The sequence below is a fragment of the Typopeltis vanoorti genome, chromosome 21 (assembly GCF_054136105.1).
Source record: "Typopeltis vanoorti isolate ZY-2024b chromosome 21, IOZ_Tvanoo_1.0, whole genome shotgun sequence".
NCBI classification, from domain to species: Eukaryota; Metazoa; Arthropoda; class Arachnida; order Uropygi; family Thelyphonidae; genus Typopeltis; species Typopeltis vanoorti.
This window is the reverse complement of record NC_143569.1, coordinates 15,589,497-15,615,556: the sequence shown is the minus strand read 5'-3', so window position 1 is coordinate 15,615,556 and position 26,060 is coordinate 15,589,497. Positions and strand designations below refer to the sequence as shown.

At 36.4% G+C, this 26,060-nt stretch overlaps 1 protein-coding gene across 4 annotated transcripts in view; it reads left to right on the top strand.

The window, feature by feature from the left end:
- Window positions 1-26,060, top strand: part of LOC150094641 (tudor domain-containing protein 7-like) — a 624,604-nt gene that overhangs the window by 66,909 nt on the left and 531,635 nt on the right. For all 4 annotated transcript variants that reach the window (XM_090410991.1, XM_090410989.1, XM_090410990.1 and 1 more), the window contains exon 3: window positions 1,405-1,510. In XM_090410991.1, coding sequence (XP_090267117.1) covers window positions 1,405-1,510 — 106 coding nt within the window. The remainder of the gene's footprint in view (window positions 1-1,404; window positions 1,511-26,060) is intronic.

Sequence of the window (26,060 nt, the reverse complement as noted above, 5' to 3'; positions counted from 1 at the left end):
TCTCCCAACCTTAACAGATATGGTTGCATTAATTTGCCAAAACTTTGGGTGACGGTTATCCTAAGAAAAACTCCTGGATAACTGCTTTTTTTTTTTTCTCGTTAGAGGGTGCCAAAAAATAGGACTTTAGATCTTTTGTCTTTTACAATTATATTGTTTCACTCACTCACTGTCGCGTTTACAAGTGTGTTGTGCTCTGATGATGCTGAGTTAAAAATCGGCGAAATATAAGCGTTAATGAAACGTCTTTGTTGATAAAAGTGTTTGTGGTGTTGTTAATACCATGAAAAATAAGTCATGAATAACCATCAACACCAAAGCTTATCTGTTAGATTGAGTTATATTTGATAAAGAATGAATTGTATCATGTTTAAGAGTTCAATAAACTTTTGTTCATTGAAAATACAGTTGTCTGAGATTGCCGCTCAATGCACCACTTGTAACAACGTATGAACCTAATCATGTGGGGGGGGGGGATTTTGTTAAGTCACGAGATAAAGATAAAGGTCACGACTGCATATTAGTTTCGCCCTCAGACATATTTTGGTAATTGCTCTTTTTTTTTTTGAATTTTATATCTTAAACTAAATGTCCTGAAAGGTGCAGTATAAAATATTTAGGGACACTAAGGGGAGAAGAAGCTTGAATATTTGTATTTGGGTGATATCTTGTATATAGATAAGATTTGGATAAAGACAAATAGTTTCACATGTAAGGATAGTTGAAAGCCTAATAATTGTAAATTGGGACACAACAGCAGCAGATCTGCAGAATAACTGTTTTAAAGCTGTACCATCAAAAAGAAATGTTGGGTCACTCCATGGTGTCTACTGTAATTGTGAAAACTTGATATATTGCAGAAGGAAGACAGGGAGAAAAGTAAAACTGTCTGCTCTGGAATCCATAGTTTTCAGTGGAAGTCTATCTAGTGATACTGAGAAGCACTAGGATTATTTTTTTTGCTGCAAAGTGTGGATGGACCTTAATCCTCGTCTTAGTCTGCTCCTGTTATGATGGTCTAATGCTTGTTGGTTAGGAGATATATCCAGGGCCAATGACCAGCCTGCAAACTTGAAGGTGTAAGCGGAGTATTTGGTTGCTGTAGATCAGACTTACCTTAAGTTTGATGTACTTCACATTATGGTAACCATAATGTCAGTTTTGTCAGTAATCTAGATTTCAGACTTTTAGCCCTAGACATTGCAATCATGAAATTATTGTGGTTATCCAGAGAAGAACCTCTTAAGCACCTTTTTAGCATTGAAGTTTAAGGTACTGTATGACAGAACTTTTGTTGCTTGAATAAGACTTCTTGTGATGAGTCTGTTAACTCTATGGAAGTCTTCATAATAATATTAATTAGGGTTCATTTTCTATATAATAAATAATATTCTTTATTTACAGAAGAATATAAACTTTTAGTTGGGCGTCCAATTCCATTTGTCGAAATGGGGTATCGCTCACTAGAAGAAATGTTGAGGAGTATTCCTGACGTGGTACAAGTAGTAAGGTATGTTCATTGTTTCTTTCAAGGACTTATTTTAGTTAAAGTTAGCTATAGAAGTGAGTTTTATTTTTTAATTAGTTCTTAAGTCTGGTATATATTAATTAATACCTAATACATTAATTACCTTAGTATCTGATAATTCAAAACTCGTCCTTTTGGATCATCAGTTTCAAAATGAGAGTGAAGCATAATTCCACTGTACTTAATTCCTTTTCACATTAAAAATAAATTTTTTGGTAAGTAGACTTCATACAGAATTATAAAGGCCAAAATCTTTTTCTTGTTTCTGGTATTTAATTATTCATTACTATACTAAGATAGGCAGTGCCTTTCTTGAATAATGAAAACCGTAATTTAGCATTAAATTAAAGATACCGAGGAATTATATTCTTGTTTAATCCTTCACCTAAGTGTAAGCAAACAAAATGTGCACGTGAAGTATCTTCACAACTAGGCTACTTGTATATAGAGGCTAATGACTTCACATTAATTACCATAATATCTCACAATGCAAATCATGTACCCTTTTGGGTATGTGTAATGCTATGCATTATGGGAAGAGCCACTACCCAGACTGCTTTTGACCCTTCATTTGATGTCTCATCAGTGAGAGCCAATGATAGTATGTTATATAGGTCTGGGATAAAATCTGATTTTAAGTACTAAAATTACAAATAATAAATTTAGTTTAATCCTTTATCCAAGTGTGAGAAAACAACGTTTGCACCTGAAAGTATCTTCAGGACTGGGGTAAGGTAGTACAACATCAGGCAACTTGTTGCAAAGGTGGAGCAAGCTAACATCACTCCTATCTCAGTATCTCCCATAATGCAAAACACATCTCCTTGCGGATATGTCTAATGTTATGCATTAAGGGAAGGACCACTATCCAGACTAGTTTCAACCTTTATTGAGGTCTCTTCAGTGGGAGCCAGGTCCAAGTGGAGATACCAGGCAGAAGCATTAGCAAGGTCATCTCTACCTATAGGTAGACCACTTGGGCCTGGCTCCCACTGAAGAGACATCAATAAAGGTCGAAACTAGTCTGGGTAGTGGCTCTTCCCTTAATGCATAACATTATACATCTGCAAAATGTCTTTTGCATTATGGGAGATAATGAGATAGGAGTGAAGTTAGCTTGCTCCACCTTTGCAGCGAGTTGCCCGGCGTTGTACCACCTTACCCCAGTACTGAAGATACTTTCAGGTGCAAACTTTGTTTGCTCACACTTGGATAAAGGATTAAACTTAATTTATTATAGTCTAACCAAGTGAAAAATAAACTTTTAAAATTACAAATATTGATGAGAAGACATTCAAATAGGAGACAAAAAAAAAGAGGCATATATTGACTACAACAGTAATGAAAATTAAAAATGACTTGACAATACTTAAGTGTCATGTCTCTCTTTTTTTTTTTTAAATCAACATATTAGCTAAATGTTAAAGAATTGTTTTCTGATTATTCATGCCGTCTACACTGCTTGGAAAGAAGGCAATGGACACTATAGTGTGAGGAACAAACGGCCATGGTGCCCACCTTAATGAGATGTAAGACCTCCTTTCACTGCGATGACTGCAGCAAACCTATGGGACATGCTTTCACGGGTGTATGATAGTGATCATTGGAAATTTTGGACAGCAGGAATTCAGTGGTCTGAGACATCATTATATATGTTCAGGAAGAATGGTAATGAGGTCCTGGACTGTTGTGGGATGGATGTCCTTTGATGTCACCTGATGCTCAATTTCATCCCACAGATGTTCATTAGGGTTCAGATCAGTGAAGGTCAGTCATGTTTGGTAACACTTAAGGTCGCAATCCATGCAGTTACAACAGTGGTGACTTTAGGACAACTAAAAATGCTTAAACTAGTTGTTTCCAAATAAAATTTAGTACTGAAAATAGTTCCTTTTAAAAGGCACGAAATTGCCTTAAAAATTTCTATATACTTGGTTGAAAAACCACTGGTTTGATTCATAGTTATATTTAAATGGATTGAAGCATGTGCACTGCAAATGTGGTATCTCGCGCTTACTACAGCATTCATGTTACATATTATCTCATCATCACATTCCTGACACGTACCTTTAAGGGGGTGTACAGGATATGTGATAGTACTACATGAAGAACTTGCATCATTACTAACTTCCTATCAATCTGTTATCTGTCAAGACGTCAACATTATCAGATCTTATATTTCTGTCTTCTAAGACAATTTTTACTATATCGATCTACCTATATCTTGTCTTCTCCTGGGTCTTTTTCCTGCCAACCTGGCAGAGAACACTTGTTTTGCTAATCTTTTCTCTTCCATTCTATTTAAGTGACCATATCACCTGAGATTAGCTATGCTAACAATGCCAAGTTCTTTCCTAATATCCTTGTTTTTAATATGATATTGCCATTGATGCCATCTGTTCAAACCCCTAATCTTTCTAAGGATTCGCATATTTGTGGTATCTAGTCTTTGGTCAAGTGTTTTTATTTCTAACCCAGCTCCATAAGTTCAAATTGGTTTGAACACTGTCATGTATAATGTTTTTACAAATTTCACTGTTATTCCATATAAATGTATTCAGTTGACTTCCTGCCATACTGCTTTGGTTGATTCTGTTGTCTATTTCAATATTTAATTTGGCATCTTCACTAAAAGTTGTGCCGAAGTAACTGAAATGTTGTACTTGTTCTGTAGGTTCTCCATTCATGATGCAGTTGATATTTTCAACGTCAACAAGAAATAACAAGACAAAGACATTGTCTTTGTCTTGTTATTTCTGATTTTCATACTAAATTTATTACAACAGTTATTCAATTTAGTCAGGGAATCTTGCAGACTTGTACTAGATTAATTTAAAAGTATTAATATAACATCTTCTGCATGAAGTAAAGAGCTGAGATTAACATCTCAAATTTTGACATTAGGTTTAATACTGCTTTCCTTCATAATGTGATCAATATAAATAATGAATGGGGGGGGGGGGGAAATGTACATCCTTGTCTGACACCAGATTTAACATGAAAATATCTTCCTGTAATTCCTTCAATTCTAACTGCCGACTTACAACTCAAAGTAAAGACTAAGTATTGCTTCATATAATGCCCCATTGATACCAGATAACTGTAGTGTTTTGAATAGCTTTTCTCTTGGTACCTTGTCATATGCCTTTTGCAGGTCCACGAAACGTAAATACAGATCTTTTGTTATATTCTCATGATTTCTCAACTATTAAAGTGAAAATCTGATCCTGCCATCCACTATTTGGCCAGAATTCAGCTTGTTCTTCACCAAGCTTCCTTCCACAAGCCTTCTCAGCTGTTTCTGAAGTATATTTGTATATAAATCTTACTAGGTAGGGAAATACCTCTAATTCTCACCTTCAGTTTTACTTCCCCTTTTTGTATATGGGTACTAAGGGGGCTATGCCTCTGTGGCACTCAACCCCTAAGTTCTGGACTGGTAGGCTGGTTCTCCTTGAATTTTAAAGGCTCGACACTCGGGGTAGCCCCTGAGTTTCAAAATGTGACATATATATGTGACATAAAAAGGCTTATTTTATGTATAGGGTAGATTGTGAAAGCTCTGCTCCAATCATCTGGAATTCATCCCCCTGTCCAGGCCTCCTGAACTATGTAGTGCAGCTGCTGCAAGACTTTTAAACCTGCATACTTGAGCATTTCTGGTTGAATATAGTCTACTCCTGCTGCCCTTCCATTTCAACCTTTTGATGGCTTTTTCTACTTCAAGTATGGATATGCATTCCTGATTGCATGTCTGTTGAGTGTTTATTACCACTGTGCTGTCACTGCTTGTTTCATTTAGCAATTTTTCAAAGTAATTACTCCATACTTCAAGGATAACTTTTTCTCTAGTTTTTCATCATCTTTATTATCTCTAATTCCTTTTACAGCACTCTTTCCTCAATTTTTGAGCTTTAACAACCTCCAGAATATCTTGCCACCTTTTTGATATTTATTTTCTATGTTCTTACTAAAGTCTTCGCATGACTTTTGTTTAGCGAGTTTTGTGGTGTTTAGCTTTTTTACATTTGTCTCTGTATTTTCTAAGAGCACAAGCTGATTTACTTGTCAGGAATTTTTGATATGCTTTCTTCGTTTACTTCACTGCCTCTTTAACTTCCAATGTCCACTATGGAGTTCTGATTTTTCTATCCTTGCAGGTATTGGTTAAATTCAGCCGGGGCTCTCTGGGGCCGATCCCAAAACATTTTTATGCACTGGACCTGGAACATTTGGTGAGATCTTTCTGAGCAATAAATACAAAATGTTATATTCAGGCAATGACAATCAAGGAAAAGGAGTAGCCATAGTATTCAACACAAAATACGAGGCTAATCTTCTTGAATGGCAGTCAGTCTCAAGTAGAGTAATGTGGGCAAATATGAGAATGGGGAACTGGACAATGAGACTTATTTGTGCCTATGGTCCCACAGAAGGTTCTACTAAGGTAGAAGTGGAGGAATTTTTTGATGCTTTAGAAAAAGCAACTGACATAATGAAAAAGGAGAAGTTGGTCCTTGTTGGGGATCTAAATAGTAGAGTAGGAAATGATTGTGAGACATACAAAAATATTTTGGGAAAATTTGGAGAAAAGAGCAGAGCTAATAATAATGGCAAATATCTGTTGGATTTCTGCTCAGGACACAGACTGGTTATTACTAACACCATGTTCCAACATAAAAATGTGCACAAATTCACATGGAGAGAAGAGGCTAGGAATAAGAAAAGTCTCATTGACTATGTTATTGTTGATAGTGATGTTTTCTCCCTGGTGCAGGACACTAGAGTGTACAGAGGATTTGAAATTGGAAGTGATCACTATTTAGTCTTGAGCAGGATAAAATTGAATTTCATATTGAAAAGAATAACATGTAAGAAAGTTTTAAAGCGAATAAAATTTGAGCAGCTCTCAGATGTGAACTGTAGACTAAAATACACAAAGCTTATTGAAAAGAAAATGAAAGAGTTTGAGAACAGGAATCAAACCTTGGAGATTCAGTGGCAAACTCTGAAGAAAACATTGATTTTGCCAGAGAGACACGTGGTGAGGTTGTGTGCAAGGATAAAAAAATCAGAACTCCCTGGTGGACACAAAAAGTTAGAGGCAGTGAAGGAAAAGAAGAAAGCATATCAAAAGTTCCTGTCAAATAAGTCAGCTTTGTCTCTTACAGAATACAGAGACAAATGTAAGAAAGCTAAACAGTGTGCAAAACTAGCTAAACAAAAGTCATGGGTGGACTTTGGCAAGAATATAGAAAATAAATATCAAGAAGGTGGCAAAATATTCTGGAGGTTGTTGAAGAAGCTTAGGAATGGAGGAAAGAGTGCTGTAAAAGGAGTTAGAGATGATAAAGGTGACATGAAATCAGGAGTAAAAGATATCCTTGACGTATGGAGCAATTACTTTGAAAAACTGCTAAATGAAACAAGTAGTGATGACAGCACAGTGATAAAAAAAAAAAAAAACACTGACCAGGCATGCAGTCAGGAATACATATCCATACTTGAAGTAGAAAAAGCCATCAAAGGCTTGAAATGTGGAAAGGTAGCAGGAGTAGATGATATTTGACCAGAAATGCTGAAGTATGGTGGTATAAAAGTATTATAGTGGCTGCACTGCATAGTTCAGAAAGCCTGGACAGAGGGACAAATTCCCGATGATTGGAGTAGAGCTCTCATAGTACCCATATATAAAAAGGGAAATAAAACTGAATGTGAAAATTACAGAGGTATTTCCCTACTGAGTGTTCCTGGCAAGATCTATGCAAGTATACTTGAGAAACGGTTAAGAAGAATTGTGGAAGAAAAGCTTGGTGAAGAACAAGCTGGATTCAGCCCAAATAGAGGCTGTCAGGATCAGATCTTCACTTTACGACAAATAGTCGAGAAAGCATGGGAATATAACAAAGATCTGTATTTAAGTTTTGTCGATTTGGAAAAGGCATATGACAAGGTGCCAAGAGAGAAGTTATTCAATACGCTGCAGTTATATGGTGTCGATGGGGCATTATATCAAGCAATACTTAGTCTTTATTTGAGTTGTAAGGCAGCAGTTAGAATTGAAGTACAGGAAGATGGTTTAATGTTAAATCTGGTGTCAGACAAGGATGTACATTATCCCCTCTGTTATTCATTATCTATATGGATCACATTATGAAGGAAAGTGGTATTAAACCTGATATCAAAATTGGAGATGTTAATGTCAGCTCTTTGCTTTATGCGGATGATGTTATACTTCTAAATAAATCCGCTACAAGTCTGCAAGATTCTCTGACTAAATTGAATAGCTGTTGTAATAGATATGGTATGAAGGTCAGCAATAAAAAGACAATGAAAATAGGCAGAATCATTGAAAATGTCAACTGTGTTGTGAATGGAGAACCTGTGGAACAAGTGAAACATTTCAGCTACTTAGGCATGATTTTTACTGAAGATGATAAATTAAATATAGAAATAGACAACAGAATTAGCAAAGCTGGTATGGTGGGAAGTCAATTGAATAAATTCATATGGAATAAGAGAGAAATTAGTCGGAACACCAAATTAGTTGTATACACGACAGTGTTCAAACCAATTTTAACTTATGGATCTGAGAGCTGGGTCAGAAGTAAAACACTTAACCAAAGACTAGAGACTGCAGATATGAGAGTCCTGAGAAAGATTAGAGGTGTGAACAGATGGCATCAATGGCAATATCATATTAAAAATGAGGATATTAGGAAAGAACTTGACATTGTCAGCATCCAGGAATGCGTTAGCAGAGCTAATCTCAGGTGGTATGGTCACTTAAATAGAATGGGAGAGGAAAGATTAGCAAAACAAGTGTTCTCTGCCTGGTTGGCAGGAAAACGACCCAGAGGAAGACCAAGATATAGGTGGATTGATATGGTACAAAGTGCCTTAGACGATAGAAATATAAGATCTGATAATGTTGGAGTCTGGACAAGTAACAGACTGATTTGGAGGAAAATTGTAGATAGGAAGTTAGTAATGATGTAATTTTTTCGTGTAGTACTGTCATATCCTGTACACCCCTTGAGGGTACATGGCAGGAATTTGATGATGACCTGGAACATTTTTCTGTTTTGTGAATTTTCTCACTCTATTGTAATTAAGCCTAACATGAAACAGACAGCAAAGACTGGTTATTAAGACGTGCATATGATTGGTGTGGCATTAACAAAAGATTGGGTAACCAAAATATAAAAGCATAGCCGACAATTGAGTTGAAATGCTAACTGTCTTCAACCGAATTCCATATGTGAAACTGCCATAACAATATTCACTATATATACATATATTTCTTAGTTTTAACACGTTTACGAATTTTATCACGTTCGGTTGAATTTTATTGTTGCCTTGTGGAAATCGAACTCGCACATATCTAATTAATAACAATAGTTTTTAGTTAGATACTGTATTTGCCAGTGCAACATGGTTTTGCTTGAGTCTAGACAGCATAGTTTCTGTATGAAGGGACATGAGATTCATTCATTAGTGTCGTTTTTATCCCAGTTGTCTCTAATTGCACTATTTGTTGAGAAATATATTACAAAGACTGCTCATACCTTATTCACTGACATAATAAAATGAAAGTGCTTGTTTTTCTTGCCTCTGCAGTATAGTGGCAATGGGGGAGGTTGTGTTGTTTACTGCTGCAAGCAGGTTACTATCGCCCGACCTGAATGCATTTAAGCTTTTTTTCATGTGCGAGGTATATGTGAAACTTTTTAATTTCGTTTTTCAAAAAGTAAAATCAGGGGTGCGAGTTATATTTGAGTAAATACCGCATTTCAACTATGGATAAGTACATTGGGACTGTCTTTAAACGGAAAAATAGCTCTGATTACTGAGATAATACAAAATGAATTTGTAATGACAGTTTGTGTGTAGTTTCTGAAGAGAGAGAGGTCTGTAATGAATCGACAGAAACACAAAATTCCCATCATTTGCAATGTGATAATATTAATACGCTGAACAAAAGTAAAGATTTGCTGACTTGGACACTCGACCATTGGATCTCATTCGAAGGTAAATACAATTGATTATTTTGTAGGAACATTTTCCTGTTTTGTGTAACAACTGTTTACAGTTTTAAATGTATATATAAAGTCAATATCAACAGTCGTCTGATTACAAACGCATGATGAAAGGGACGGGGAGGTTTGGCGCTTCTGTGGATACCATTCAACGGTAAATACAATTAATTATTTTGTATAGGGCCCTGGAACTGAATTTATTCATTTAGAATTTAACTACTGCTTGCAGCCAACTCACCATATGCCTCTCTGGCTGAATCAATAAATGTTTTCTTCAGGGCTTGCCACTGTCTCCAAAGTTTGGTTCCTGTTCTTGAACTCTTTCATTTTTTCTTGAATAATGTTTGTGTATTTTAGTCTACAGTTCACATATGAGAGCTGCTCAACTTTTATTCACTTTAAAACTTTCTTAGATGTTCTTCTTTTCAATATGAAATTCAATTTTATTCTGTTCAAGACGAAATGCTGATCACTTCCGATTTTTAATCCTCTCTACACTCTAGTGTCCTGCACAAGAGAGAAAATATCAACAATTACACAGTCAGTGTATCTTTTCTTATTCTTTGCATCTTCTCTCCATGTGAATTTGTGTACATTTTTATGTTGGAACATGGTGTTAGTAATAAACAGTCCATGTCTTGAGCAGAAATTAAACAGGTATTTGCCATTATTATTAGCTTTGCTTTTTTCTCCAAATTTTTCCAAAATATTTTTGTATGTCCGACAATCATTTCCTACTCTGCTATTTACATCCCCAACAAGGACCAACTTTTTTGTTTTCATTGTGTCAGTTGCTTTCTCTTAAGCCTGAAAAAATTCGTCCACTTCTGGCTTAGTAGAATCTTCTGTGTGATGACCATAGACACAAATAAGTGTGATTGTCCAGTTCCCCATTCTGATATTTGCCCACATCACTCTACTTGATATTGTCTGTCATTCGATAAGATTAGCCTCGTATTTTCTGTTGAATACTATAGCTACTCCTTCTTTTCCTTGATTTGTTATTGCCTGAATAACATTTTGTATTTATTGCTTAGAAAGATCTCAACAGTGTTTCATTAACTCTATTTTGCTTTGGTAGTTATCCATTTCCTCAGCCAGCCCCATTTCTTTGCTGTTCAATCTTATGTTGATAGTACTCATCTTGAATTCTTATGTTGAGTTGAGGTGTGTTTTACGATTTGTTCCAGTAGCTGACTTTTCGCTGTTTGCTCTGGTTCCCTGGAAAAAATGACGGAGCCTTGTTTTACCAGGCGACATTCCAGCTGGCATGAAATTCTGTCATATTTTACCATTTTATTTGTGGTTTAAGCCAATAAGAATACAATTTGGTTGGCTAAATCTAAAAATTGCCTGCCCATCCTCATTCGTTTAGTATCCAGGGATACCTAAAAGGGTGCACCATGAGAATGTGAGATTGGACATCAGGTAATAGTGTTATACAAAATGTGAATACATCATGTTTATATCTGTTGATTAATGGGCACTCTTCCTTATCCATGCATTCTAGTTTAAATGTTCCTTTAATCAGAGGGAATACTCAACTTGACTTTCTTATATAGTGAAACCTGTGGAGTATCCATAGCTATTAGAATCACACCTAGGCCACAGTTAATAACTTTTTTATTATGTAAATATTTTGTCTTATGTATCATAAGACATCATCTGCACAGTTATCAAATGATAGAATTGAATTCAAAAACAGTAGCACGTATGTTGAAATTGGAATCTTTCTACATGTACAGTTCACTTGTTCATGAACTAAAGCTAATGGGCTGAAATTAAAACTAATTAAATTACATGAAATAGTACTTGGTATATGCCAGGTAGCATCATTGGTGAGAGTTTGGAGAAGGTAGCAAGTTGTGAATGTGGTTGGGTTTCTAGGCAGCAGTGAGTTGATATTTTTTCATAATTTTTGTCATGTGTTCAGATATGCCTTTAATATTTAATATATGGTATAGGCTGTGGGTTTCTTTGTCTGGTTGATTTATAGGAGAGTAGTTAATTATTTTCTGAATTATTTTTGGATTATATCCATTTAGTAAGGTTGTTTCTTTGATAATTTCCAGTTCTTGTTTTAGATTCTTCAGAAGAACAAATCTTGTGTGCTCTGGATACTGAAGATTTTATAATGCAAAATTTGCTCGCCATCCATCTCAAATATATGGCAAAATAAAATTTTTAACAACAATTATTATGTTATTAAAGAAACACAACAATTATTATATTATCAAAGAAACAGTTACTAAATGGATATAATCCAAAATAAATAAAGCTAAACATCTTTCCAAATGTCATTGCCAACTTACATTGTGAATAATTCTACTGACCTCAGACTATAATTTATCTCATCATTTTACTTAAAATTATTCAATACATAAATCTGTTTAATTCATAATACCATATTTACAAAATTATCAAAATATTTATTTTATTGGATTCAAACCACATGTGTGGAGCAGAAAAGCAATTATCATGGAACATGAGACATAGCAGTCCAGTGATTAGTGGACTGCTATGGATTAGCAGTCCTTGGCTGAAAATGACCATACTTGTTTTGTTGTATTTTATATCCAACATCTCGTAAATGTTATTTTAAAACCATCTTCAGTCTAACAGCGACAGCAAACTTCTATATCCTGCACACAGTAGGATTCTAGGTTCTTATTTTTTTATTACAATTTTGAACTGTTTTAATTTTGCTGTGTTCTTTGTTTTGTACAAAATATTTTTTTGCTCTTTAGATGCTTATTTAAATCCAGCAACATAATTTATACTGCATTGCAATGATTAACATTTATTCAGAAAATAACACCTGTTACCACAGTATAGAGTAGAGGGGAGAAGAATAGCCATAATAGTGAATGATTTGATGCATAGGTTATGCAGGTGGAATGGTGTGGAGTGAGTTTGATGGGTGAAACGACTTATACGAGAAGGATAGTTTGCATCTGAATGGACTTGTTTAGAGACAAAGAATGTTGAATGAAGTGAAAGTGGATTAGCAGGATTAGGGATAGAGCTTTTAGTGGGGTAAGCTCTTGTGTGAATATGCAGATATCAGTGAGGCAGTTGAATGTAAAAATGTGTATAGTATGCCTAAGTTGTTACCACTGGTAACAAGCTAGAATGGGATAGTTAGTATAAAGCGTCAGGATAATGGCCCACCTAAGGGGCTTTTGCACTTATGTACACTAATGCCAAGAGAATTCAGAACAAGCAGGAGGAATTTTTGATATTGGGGCTCATCTTGGCCATAGGTTATTGGCTGACATGCCTAACAGAAGATGATATAGTTAGTAGGATAGAATGAAGGGTATAGTGTGTTCAGGTAGGATAGAGAGAGAAAAGAATGGGGGGGAGGAGTTGTTATTGATGACAACCGATGAACTGCAACCAAAGAGTAGACGTTCAACTGCTGGACAGTGAAAATAGCACATTTTAGGCTATTTAGTGTGAGATAGAAGCCAGCAGAATGAACAACACATTGAGTTGGATGCTGCTATAGACCAGGGGAATGGAAAAGATGATGGGGATAGTATGCATCAGCAGATAAACTCAGTGAGTGAAAGGCAGGTAATTATGGGGGGAATTTCAGCTTTGGGAACATAGATTGGAAGGACACGCGAGAAAAGGAAATGGAATTTATGCTGTTACTAAGGAATAATTACTTGAGACAGCATGTGATGGAATACACTAAAGATTTCAGAGTGCTAGATCTAGTAATTGCATTTGAGAATTTGTCTGTAAACAATATGACCATGTTGCTGCCAATTGGTGAGAGTGATCATATGGTCTGGACCTGGAAGGTGGCTAAATGTGTGGAATTTTCAGTTTAGAAGGGGGGTATATGTGGAATTACAGGGCTGGTAGGTATCGACCAGCTTAGGAGATTGCTTGGGTTGGTGCCATGGCATGTAAAACTGCAATGGCTCGATGTTGATAGCGCATAAAAAGTGGTAAAGGAATGTTTGAGGGAGTAATGGTAGACTGAATACCTAGAGTCAGGAGAGTAAATCAAGTGGGAAAAGCAGATTATGAAAAGAAGTTAGCAATGCAGGCCACAGAGAATCTCAAAGTTCTTTTGATATGCTGCAAGTAAAAGAAAGAACATGTATGCCAGAATGATTTTAAGGAATGCTTATGGTAGGGAGGTAACTGAATCAGGCAGAATAGTAGAATTACTAAGTGAACACTTTGCAAGAGTACATCATCCAGGTAGTGATATTGTAGAAACAGGAGAGCCAAATGCTTATATGGGAACTGAGGTAAATGAAATGGAGGTGCATAGCATATTACAGAACCTTAATGAGAATACAGTTGTGGGATTGGATGGTATACAAGCTTGAGTTTTACATGAAGCGGTGAGGGAATTGTCAGTGCCCTCGACCATATTCTTTAATCTAAGTCTCTCAGCTCAGGGTTAGTCTCGAGGGGGTGGAAAAAGGGGAAAATAATTCCATTGCATAAAAGAGGCTCCAAGACCAATGTAGCAAATTACCAACCGATCATCGTATCAGTTGTCAAAATATTGGAGAAGTTGATCAAGAGCAAAATACAGTAATTGATAGATGGAAATGGATACTGTGTGAGGGCAGTATGGTTTTGTGAAGGGTAATAAAAACTTGTTCAAATTTTATAGTGCAGTGGCAGCTGAGTTGGATAAAGGTTTACAGATATACTGCTGGACTTTGACAAGATACTACATGGAATTCTAATCAGTAAACTGCTGCACATGCGGAGATGGATATGGATTGATGAGATGGATAGGAGGGTGGATGATGGTGAGATATCAGAGTAGTTTATTCAGGAAAAGGGGTTATATGATTGAGACATACATATTACTGCAGGGTGTTTTTACAATATTAATAAAAGATTAGTCCAAAAATGACTAGTGGCATACCACAGGGTTCTGTTCTTGGACCTCTACTGTTTTTAATTTGTTCGTTAATGATATAGGAAAGGATCTAAGGACTCCTTGGTGTTGTCCATAAATAACTGTTCTGTTACTTGCTGATGATGCAAAGTTAGGTAGGGCAATAATTAATACAGAGGTCAAAATTTTCAGGATAATTTGGATAGATTGGCAGACCAGGCAAAGGAGAATGCATATCAGTTTAATGTGGCAAAGTGTAAGGTTATTCATTTTGGAGTGAAAAGATTACTAGCTGTATACCACTTGGACCTATACTGTTTAATTTGTTCGTTAATGATACATGAAAGGATCTGAGAGTTCGTGACATGTTTAGGGACACCCTCAATGAATCAAAGGACTCCTTGGAGTTGTCCATAAATAACTGTTCAGTTATTTGCTGATGATGCAAAGTTAGGTAGGGCAATAATTAATACAGATGTCAAAATTTTCAGGATAATTTGGATAGATTGGCAGACCAGGCAAAGGAGAATGCATATCAATTTAATGTGGCAAAGTGTAAGGTTATGCATTTTGGAATGAAAAGATTACTAGCTGTGTACCACATTGGAACTGTACTCCAGGAAATTGACAAAGCTTGAGACTTGGGAGAGTTAGTGGATAAGGAGTTGAAGTTTAGGGGACACATAGCAAAAGTGGCTTAAACAGCTCATCAGATCACTTGGTTACTGAAGAATACTTTGACGAGCAGAGACAAGCAGGTTATTGTTCCTCTTTATCAAGCCTTATAAGACCCCCATCTTGACTACTACACAGAGATCTGTGTGCCAGGGTTTCTTTGTGTTGAGGTGGAGAGGATCCAGAGGAAAGTGACCAAGATAATAGCAGGTCTATGGAATGAATCTTACGAGAACAGGTTGAAGATTTGTGGATTACAGAAACTGGTTGGTAGGTGGAAAAGGGGGTTATATGATTGAGACATACATATTACTGAAGGGTTTTTACGAGAATAATTCAGGGGAAATTTTTCAGAACAGGTGTGGTGGAAGAACTAGAGGCTCTCCATTTGAAAATGAGCAAGAGTGTAGTTAGGAAGGGTGTTAGAACTAGGTTTTTTTGTTTGGAGAGTGGTAAATGAGTGGAATAGGTTGCCAGAGTCTGTTTTGAGTACCATGACTGTGAACGAGTTGAAAGCAAAGTATGATATATATAGTGGGCAAATGTTGGATAGTTCTTGACATGATGTTTAGGGTCTCCCTCGATAAATCAAAGGATTCCTTGGAGTTACCTATTATAATAATAACAACAATAATCTTGATACATAATAGATTATTTGAGAGGTGCTGTTTTTTAATTCCTTTGAAGTTAATCAAGAAACAAAGATTCCCAAATTAAATGACTTCAGTGAGATTTTTATACCAGAGTGTACTGGTATGTTTCATGTTGATGTTAACACACCTCAACAGGCAGTGCCCAAGGATCTCTTTCCCCACTGAAAACAAAATCATTATCTATCTCTACTAATCCTTATCATCCTTGACACTATGGTCACCTAGTTACTGAATGGTTTTTTATCCTTTTCTGCCTACAATAAATCTATCCATGGTACATCCATCCCCTGTCATATCACTCTTCCCAGCTGTATGATTATTATTTAGGCCTCCAAGGAGTCAAAGGACTCATCGTAGGAGATCCTTCCTAGGAAACAAGTCTATCAAGACTCATCATGGGAGGTCCCTCATAGGAAACAAAGTCTATCATACCACTCCTTAAACTCATTGACCGTTCTCGGTCTCATTCTATCAGTCAATGCATTCCATGGTTCAACAACCCTCCATGCAAAGAAACCACTCCTCACTCTATAGCTCAGTTTCCTTTCGTAACTTCCAGGGATGGTCCCTTGTCACGACTCCTTCCTGCTGTTCAACCAAGCGCAAGAAATCCCCCAGTGTCAACCCTGTAACCATCTCTCAACAGTTTAAAAGTCTCAATCATATCACCTGTCCTTCTTCTATCCACTAAACTCAGCAGTCCACATTCCTTCAGCTGATCCTCATAACTAACATTGTACAGTCTTGAAACTGTGTTTGTTATCTGCCTCTGTACCCTTTCCACAGTTGATTTATCCTCTTCAAATCCTGGGGACCGAATCTGAGAACAATAGCCTAAGTGTGGTCTGATCAGGATCTTATACAACAGAATGATGTATACACACATAATGAGAAGGATGCAGGTCAGCATCCTTCTCATTATGTGTGTTACCTTCACCACCTTTGCAATATGTCCCTTGAATTTCAGGTTTCTATCAATCATCAACCCCATATTCCCTACTTCCTCCAGTATATCTCCTCCAATAGAGTATGCAGCTTCCCATCGATGTGTCCCAAACTTCGTGTCCATTAAACTGATTAAACCATCAGCGTCGTTAAACCGATAACCCCATTCATTTGCCCATATGTCTAGCTTATTCAAATCCTCTTGCATGACTACCACATCTGCACTATTACTAATAACCCTTCTCAGCTTCACATCATCTGCAAACAGCCGAATATCCCCCTGCAATCCACTGACACTGTCATTGATTTAAAGGTTAAACAATATAGGTCCCAGTACTGGTCCCTGTGGGACCCCACTTGTAACCCTCTGCCTTCTTGAAACTGCCCCACCATACACAACTCTGATGCCTATCGGACAGCCAATCTTGAATCCATTTGACTAACCTGACATCCAAACCCATGTGCTGCAACTTAAATATCAGCTTATCATGTGGCACCCTATCAAATGCTTTCGCTAAGTCCAAAAAAAGGCAGTATGTGGCGTTGCCTCGTCTACTGCTCTAGTAACTTTATTATAAAAGGCTAGCATATTACTAAAACAAGAGTGCACCCTCACAAATCTATGTTAACTCTCAGAGATAACATTACTCTCATCTGCTCAATGTTGTATATGGCCCCTAACTAATTTCTCCAAGATCTTAACAACTACTGATGACACACACAAACTGGCCTATAATTAGACACTTCCAGTCTGCTACTGCCCTTATGCAATGGCGTCATCTTACCTTCCTTCCATTCCCTGGGCACCTTTCCTGTAGCCAGCCTTTCATTGAAAAGACAGGTCAAAGGAGCTGTCATTTCCTTAGCACATTCTCTCAAAACTTGTGGTGAAATACCATCTAGTCCCACAGCTTTACTGACATCCATCCAGAGTACTCAGTATTTGAAACACACTTTCCTCCTGTACCTCTAAGCCTCGAACCTGCCCAATCCCTCTAGCATTAAAACTGACTCCTCCTGGATGAAATACTCCAATAACGTGTTCATTGAACAATTTCACTATGTCCTCTGCATCAGTCACTCTATTCCCATTTTTATCCTACAATGTCATTCTTCCACAATCATTTCTCCTCCTACTGGCCACATAGCTAAAAAAATTCCCCAGAATTTTATTTGGATCTTAGGGCCAATCTCTTCTCATATTTCCAGTTTTGCCTTCCTTACCATATTAGTCACTCTCCTGGCCCATGTCTTATATTCTTCATGCATCTGCTCTTCACCTGTCTCTTTATATCTCTTCCATAGCCTCTTTTTCACATGCAGCTCCTGTTTAATATTGTTTGTCATCCACTTTACCAAATTGTGTCCTCTTCACTTGTGGAATACAGCTTTCTATTGCTGCTAACAAATATTCCTTCACAATTTCCCAAGCACTAATGATATCCTGGCCTTCCAATTTCTCCCTTCATGAAACTTCCCCAAGTTGATGTCTAAGACTATTATAATCACCTGCGTTATAATTCCACATATGTTCCTGTCTCTTTGATACTCCTGCATGTCTGTTCATCCAAGTCAAAACCACATCATCACTCTCTTCAACTGTTGAGAGAGATGTCATCTCGATTGTTATCAACTCTTCTAATGCTTTGACTAAATCCAAAACTCTTGAACTTCTTGTTCCCTCTCTTACATGTTGCCTAAGATATTTGCCCCTCAAGAATTCCAGAAATTCCATGATCAAAACCTTTGCAAATAGAACTAGAAACAAGTGTTCTGACCATCCAACCTCTCTGCTGAAATCTGTTATATCTGGGAAACTATTTTTAAACCATGGTTTTTCCCTCTTATAATCAACAGCTCTCTGCTCACTCTCCAAACTTTTAACATATTTGTCATTGCAGTTGGAACTCTCTTGCTGCTATCTTTACTTTCTGGTGGCGAAGGAGAGAACTCTGATTTTGTGTTTATGTATTGGTGTTACTAAACATTATGACAGGTTCTTAGATTGTGACTAAATCTGTGTGGGTGGGGGGGGTAATGAGTGTTTGTTTTAGGATATATTAGAAAACAGTAATTAAGGAGAATGCTATATTTGGTTGTGATATCTGAATTACTAAAAGGAATAAAAATGGGAAAAATCATTAATGAGCCATGTGAGAATGGTGCATATATAAGGGAAAGTAAGAAAACAAGTGTGAATAGAAAACTTTCATCACTGGCAAACAGTGATGAAAGTTTATTAATAATAATTAATAAATTATTAATTTATTATTAATTTATGTATGTGTCCTATGAGTTGCTGGGTGGAGTGAATAACATGTGATCCTATAAACTCTAGATATGCGTGTTTGCATTTGTGATGGATATAATTTAAAAAAAAAAACTTACAGGGAGAGAGATTTGTTTGCAAAATATAAATAACTAATAATAAATAGCCTCTGTTTACATTTGGTAGCTCATGCTAATCTGATGAACTAATGTTCATTTAGATGTGGTAGAAATACATATGGGATGATGTAGTAGCAAGTCATCTTGTACAATTTGTTGTGCTTGTTATGTGTATTTCTTTGATTTATATTTTGCTTGGTTTGCTAAGAAATTTCTTTTATTCACTTGATCAGTACATACTTTTTTTACATGGTAATCTATATATATAAAATTCTCAATCATCGGAATTATCCACCTTTTTGTAGATCCTACATTCATTACACGTTACATAAGTCCACGTGGTTAGCCTAGTGGCTGTGCGCTTAGCAACCGTATGTCTGAGCCAAGTTAGCCGGCCTTGGGTGTGGACATTAGGATTTTTTTCACAGTTTATCCTGTGGTTTTTTCCCTGCAAAAAAGCAGGCAAACCGGCCTTGAGGATTCAACACTATGGACATGGGATACACTGGGGCATAGGGCTGACCACCTTATCCTTTTGAGGTCCAATGATTAACAAACCCTCGACACTGGAAGGTAAAAGAGGATAAAAGGAAGATGAGACATAACTTTTTTTCCCCTTTTTTTTGTCAGCATCTCTTCTGTATTACCAGTAACAGTATCTTGCATATGCCAGTATTTTGTTAGAGATCAACAGATGAATCCACTTATAATACATAGAAGAATCCATTTTTGACAATGGTCTTGTCCAAACAACGTCTGGACAAGACCATTTTATGCAAGATGTCGAATTTAAGCCTAATCGACAATTTTTTGGTGTTTACAGTCCTGTTCAAATAAAAATGCACCTCGTCTCCTCGCAGAATTTTCCACGAACAAGCATTGTTGACTTGCAATCTTACCAGAAACATGAGAGCAAACATCAGTGGCTTATCATAATCATTGTGTAGCAACTGCTCTATGTGGCAAGTCTTGTACAGATGAAATGTGATAATTTTGCACAAGACTTTCCCTGCCATGGAATAAAGCATATCCAATTGTGCTACACCATGGTCACTGCTACCACCATCAAATTTTTGTATGATCTGTCAGCAATCACAATGGAAACGTCAATTATTTGCAGTGGCAATGGTTTTTTTGTCCTTTGTCAGGTCAAACTTCTAAAGATCCTGTTTCTTCAAACTTCCGAATCATTGATGTAACTCTTTTTAGCTGAAAGAGAACCTTTATGCAAGTTCTGACAGATTCTACAATCACAAAGAGTGGTTTATGCGTTGTACTCATTGAAGTAAAATAACTATACAAGTAACATGCAAAAAGGTAAAGTGAGCATGTTGAACATGACTATCAGTAGGAATACATTTGTGAAGTTTTCCCTATACTTTATAGATCTTATGATGCCAACCAAAATTATAGTTTTTAAAGTGGTAACTATTGTGTTTGTACAACAGTTGGAAAATTTCCGTATAAAGCACGTGATTTTGCGTGTTGGTGATCAGTTCATACAGCCTGTATTTCTTTCTCCTCTTCAACATGAATTGACTATTCTTGGCAATCTGCCAAACTGAGTTTAATGAAGTGTGGATGTACTATAACTTTGAATATATAAATGTTTAATTATGACAACACTAGTTATTTTATGCACTTTGTAGCTACACTTCTATCATAAAAATTATTTGTCTACAACTTCAGACCGGATGTCTGATTTGATGTCATTTATGAAGAGATTTTGGTTGTAAAGAAGTGCTTGTTAGTATCCAGACCTGAATATGTAAAGAATAAAGTGTTAAGTAGTTTGTCTGATGTGAATAGGTAGAACAAATTCTTAAGAAAGAGGCCATTATTTTTATTGGAAAGATTAATCCTGTTGGCTTCTATTTTGCAATAGTTAAGTTCGAATGCACTGCTGCCCATGAACCTTCTCCTGCTGAACTCTTGCTGGTTGGTGTTCATCTGTTTTCAGCAGTTCCCTGATCAATTCTGTTCTGTCTCTCTGAAAATACATTGTTTACATTCCATCCTTCAACTACACCTTTCTCTGGCAACCAAATCTCAATAATGCCAATAATTTTTGACTTCAAGCTGAACTACCCATTTCCTAAAATTTCTAATCCAAATTCTGACATAAATATCCATCAATTGCAATATCCACTTAAGCCTACAAAATAAGGTAGGCACATTACAAGCTCCTTGGAGCTTGTATCAAAATCTGAATACCATACCTAATAAACTACATTCAGCATTCTTTGATCATTTCCTTTCTCATATTTGCATCACTCCAAGTTTCTGCAATGTTTCATAATCCTAGTATCCATTTTCATCAAATTCACTATACATGTTGAGTTTTTTAATTTTTTTATAACTGTTTTAATTCAAAAATCAATGAGAAAATATTTACTTTGCTGCTGATATTTTGCTGGTTTTGTACCCAGTGAAATATCAGAAACTAGATAAATATATATACTAAGTTAACTAAAAGATATTTGCATGCTTTGGCAACCTGTGCTCTTTATGTTGTTCCCACCACAAAAGGTTGCAAACCTATAAAACGATTCTGTACCGTGAGTGGGGCTAAGGATCCCCCCCCCATTTTTATGAATTTTTTATATATTTTTTATATATTTTTAGTATTTTTTTAATGTTTTTTATAGTCCGGAAACCCAGCTCAGACCAAATGTAGAATATTTTTCAAGACACTGCAGGCCTTTCAGTAAGCTAGGAGGTGGTGTCACACTAGGCAATGAAATTCATTTCATCTCCCACCTGCAAATGTGGGAGATGACAATCACAAACATCCATTTCCATGGCAGGATTTGAATCTGCCACCTGTTGGTTCTTTAGTAAGTACCTTAACCACATGATCAACCAGACCTGCTCTGAAGGTGTTTTGTGTAAAACTAGCAAAATATCAGCAACTAAGTAAATTAGTATATTATTTTGTTATTGTCTTGTATTGTGAATTAAAAAAGCGCACTTGAACTGCCAACACAACACTTTTACTCACTCGCTACAAATTGCACGCTACTCTTACAGTCTCCTGTACGTAGACTTTTTTGCAATCATAGTCCTTTCATTTGTTCCTATCATACTGTGGCAGAACAGACAGTCTGGATTCCCTCACCCTTCCTTTTAACTTCTTTAGTAAGATTGTCATATCCTTTCATTCTGCATATTCTTTTCATTCCTCTTTGCATCTTAACAGCATCACTGAAATCTCTAATTTTTGCTCCAAGAAAAATAACTGGATGTCCTTAATATGTATAATCCCTGATCATAGAATTGCCCTCCTGGGATCAATTAAAAAATTCCATAAATTATAATCTTAAAATTGATTGAGATATGTAATCTTACACCCTCAACCCTGGGATCGCTTTCTTAAAATTTTATTATGGGTTGGCCTGTTGCGGGGTAGCCATGAACAAATGTTTTATTGCAGTAATAAAACGTGTTGCTGTTTTTGGTTCATCTTTGTCTCATTTGTGAACAGTGACCGGTTAGTTTTTCCTCTGTCTAGTAAGTTAGAGTGAAGTGTGAATTGTAAATTTATCATCATCAAATTCCTGACATGTACCCTCAAGGGGTGTACAGGATATGATAGTACTACATGAAAAATTTACATCATTACTAACTTCCTATCTACAATTTTCCTCCAAATCAGTCTTTACTTGTCAAGACTCCAACCTTATCAGATCTTTATATTTCTATCGTTCTAAGGCACTTTGCACCGTATCAATCGACCTATATCTTGGTCTTCCTCTGGGTTGTTTTCCTGCCAACCTAAGAGAACACTTGTTTTGCTAATCTATCCTTTCCCATTCTGTGGGAGAGAATAGATTAGTGACCTAACACCTGAGATTAGCTCTGCTAATGCATTCCTGGATGCTGACAATGTCAAGTTCTTTCCTAATATCCTAATTTTTAATATGATATCGTCCTTGATGCCATCTGTTCACGCCTCTAATCTTTCTCAGGACTCTCATATCTGTGGTCTCTAGTCTTTGGTCAAGTGTTTTACTTCTGACCCAGCTGTCAGATCCGTAAATTAAAACCGGTTTGAACACTGTCTTGTATACAGCTAATTTAGTGTTCAGACTAATTTCACTTATTACATATGAATTTATTCAATTTGAATAAGTGAAATACTATCTTTGTTGATTCTGTTGTCTATTTCCATATTTAATTTACCATCTTCACTAAAAATCGTGCCTAAGTAGCTGAAATATTTTCTTGTTCCACAGGTTCCCCGTTCACAACAAAGTTGACATTTTCAACAATTCTACCTATTTTCATTGTCTTCGTCTTTTTAATGCTGACCTTCATACCATATCTATTACAACAGTTATTCAATTTAGTCAGGGAATCTTGCAAACTTGTAGCAGATTTATTTAGAAGTATAACATCGTCTGCATAAAGCAGAGCTGACTTTAACCTCTCCAATTCTGATATCATGTTTAATACCACTACTTTCCTTCATAATGTGATCCATATAGATAATGAATAACAGAGGGGATAATGTATATCCTTGTCTTACACCAGATTTAACATTAAACCACCTTCCTATACTTCCTTCAATTCTAACTGCTGACTTACAACTCAAATAAAGACTAAGTTTTGCTTGATGTAATGCCCCATTGACATCATATAACTGTAGCGTATTGAATAGCTTCTCTCTTGGTACCTTGTCATATGCCTTTTCCAGATCGATAAAACTTAAATACAGATGTTTGTCATATTCCCATGCGTTCTCCGCTATTTGTCGTAAAGTGAAGATCTGATCCTGATAGCCTCTATTTGGCCTGAATCCAGTTTGTTCTTCACCAATCTTTTCTTCCACAATTCTTTGCAGCCGTTTCTCAAGTATACTTACATAGATCTTGCCGGGAACACTCAGTAGGGAAATAACTCTGTAATTCTCACATTCAGTTTTATTTCCCATTTTATATATGGGTATTATGAGAGCTCTACTCCAATCATCGGGAATTGGTCCCTCTGTCCAGGCCCTCTGAACTATGCAGTGCAGCCGCTGTAAGACTTTTATACCACCATACTTCAGCATTTCTGGATATCATCATACTTCAGCAAGTCGGATATCATCTACTCTTGGTGCCTTTCTACATTTCAAGCCTTCGATGGCTTTTTCTACTTCAAGTATGGATATGTATTCCTGACTGTATGCCTGTTGAAAATTTATTTTGGGGATTTATTATGGGAGATACTGGGTTAGAAGTGCCTGGTAGCTTGCTATACCTTTGCCACGAGTTGCCTTGGTGTTGCACTACTTACTGGATAAGATAGTACAACACTATATTTAGTCCTGAAGATATTTTCAGGCGCAAACTTTGTTTGCTCTCACTGGGATAAAGGATTAAACTAAATCTATTATTATTGACTGTATGCCTGTTGAGTGTTTTTTACCACTGTGCTATCAGTGCTTGTTTCATTTAGCAATTTTTCGAAGTTATTATTCTATACTTCAAGGATATCTTTTTCTCTCATTTTCATGTCACCTTTATCATCTCTAACGCCTTTTTACAGCACTCTTTCCTCCATTTCTAAGCTTCTTCAGCAACCTCCAGAATATCTTACCACCTTCTTGATATTATTTTCTATGTTCTTCCCAAATTCCTCCTATGACTTTTGTTTAGCTAGTTTAACACAGTATTTATCTTTCTTACATTTGTCTCTGTATTCTCTAAGAGCACAAGCTGACTTATTTTCCAGGAACTTTTGATATGCTTTCTTCTTTTCCTTCACTCCCTCTTTAACTTTCTGTGTCCACCATGGAGTTCTGATTTTTCTATCCTTGCAGACAACCTCACCATATGCCTCTCTGGCTGAATCAATCAGGGTTTTCTTTAAGGCTTGCCACTGAATCTCCAAAGTTTGGTTCCTGTTCTCAAACTCTTTAATTTTTACTTCAATAATCTTTGTGTATTTTAGTCTACAGTTCATATCTGAGAGCTGCTCAACTTTTATTTACTTTAAAACTTTCTTCCATGTTATTCTTTTCAATATGGAATTCACTGTTATCCTGCTCAAGACTAAATAGTGATCACTTCCAATTTCAAATCCTCTGTATACTTTGGTGTCCTGCACCAGGGAGAAGACATCATTATCAACAGTAACATAGTCAGTGAGACTTTTCTTATTCCTTGCTTTTTCTCTCCATGTGAATTTGTGCACATTTTTATGTTGGAACATGGTGTTAGTAATAACCAGTCCATGGCCTGAGCAGAAATCCAACAGGTATTTGTCATTATTATTAGCTTTGCTCTTTTCTCCAAATTTTCCCAAAATATTTTTGTATGTCTGCCAATCATTTCCTACTCTACTATTTAGATCCCCAACAAGGACCAACTTTTCCTTTTTCATTGTGTCAATTGCTTTTTCTAAAGCATCAAAAAATTCCTCCACTTCTACCTTAGTAGAACCTTCTGTGGGACCATAGGCACAAATAAGTCTTGCTGTCCAATTCCCCATTCTGATATTAGCCCACATCACTCTACTTGAGACTGCGTGTCATTCAAGAAGATTAGCCTCGTATTTTGTGTTGAATACTATAGCTACTCCTTCTTTTCCTTGATGGTAATTTCCTGAATATAACATTTTGTATTTATTGCTGAGAAAGATCTCACCAGTTGTTGTTGATAGTACCGATCTTTAACTCTGGTGATGTTGAGTTGGGGTGTGCTTTCATATTTGTTCCAGTAGCTGACTTTTTTGCTGTTTGACCTGGTTCCCTGGCGAAAACAACAGGAGCCTTGTTTAACCCGGCGACGCCCCAGCCGGCATGAAATTTTGTCATGTTGTACCATCGTTTTGTATATTGGTTTAAGCCAATAAGAATAAAATTTGGTCGGCTACATCCCAAATTGCCAGCTCATCCTTGTTCGTTCAGTATCCAGGTAGATACCCAACAGGGTGCACCATGAGAAGGTGAGGATTGGATATTAGGT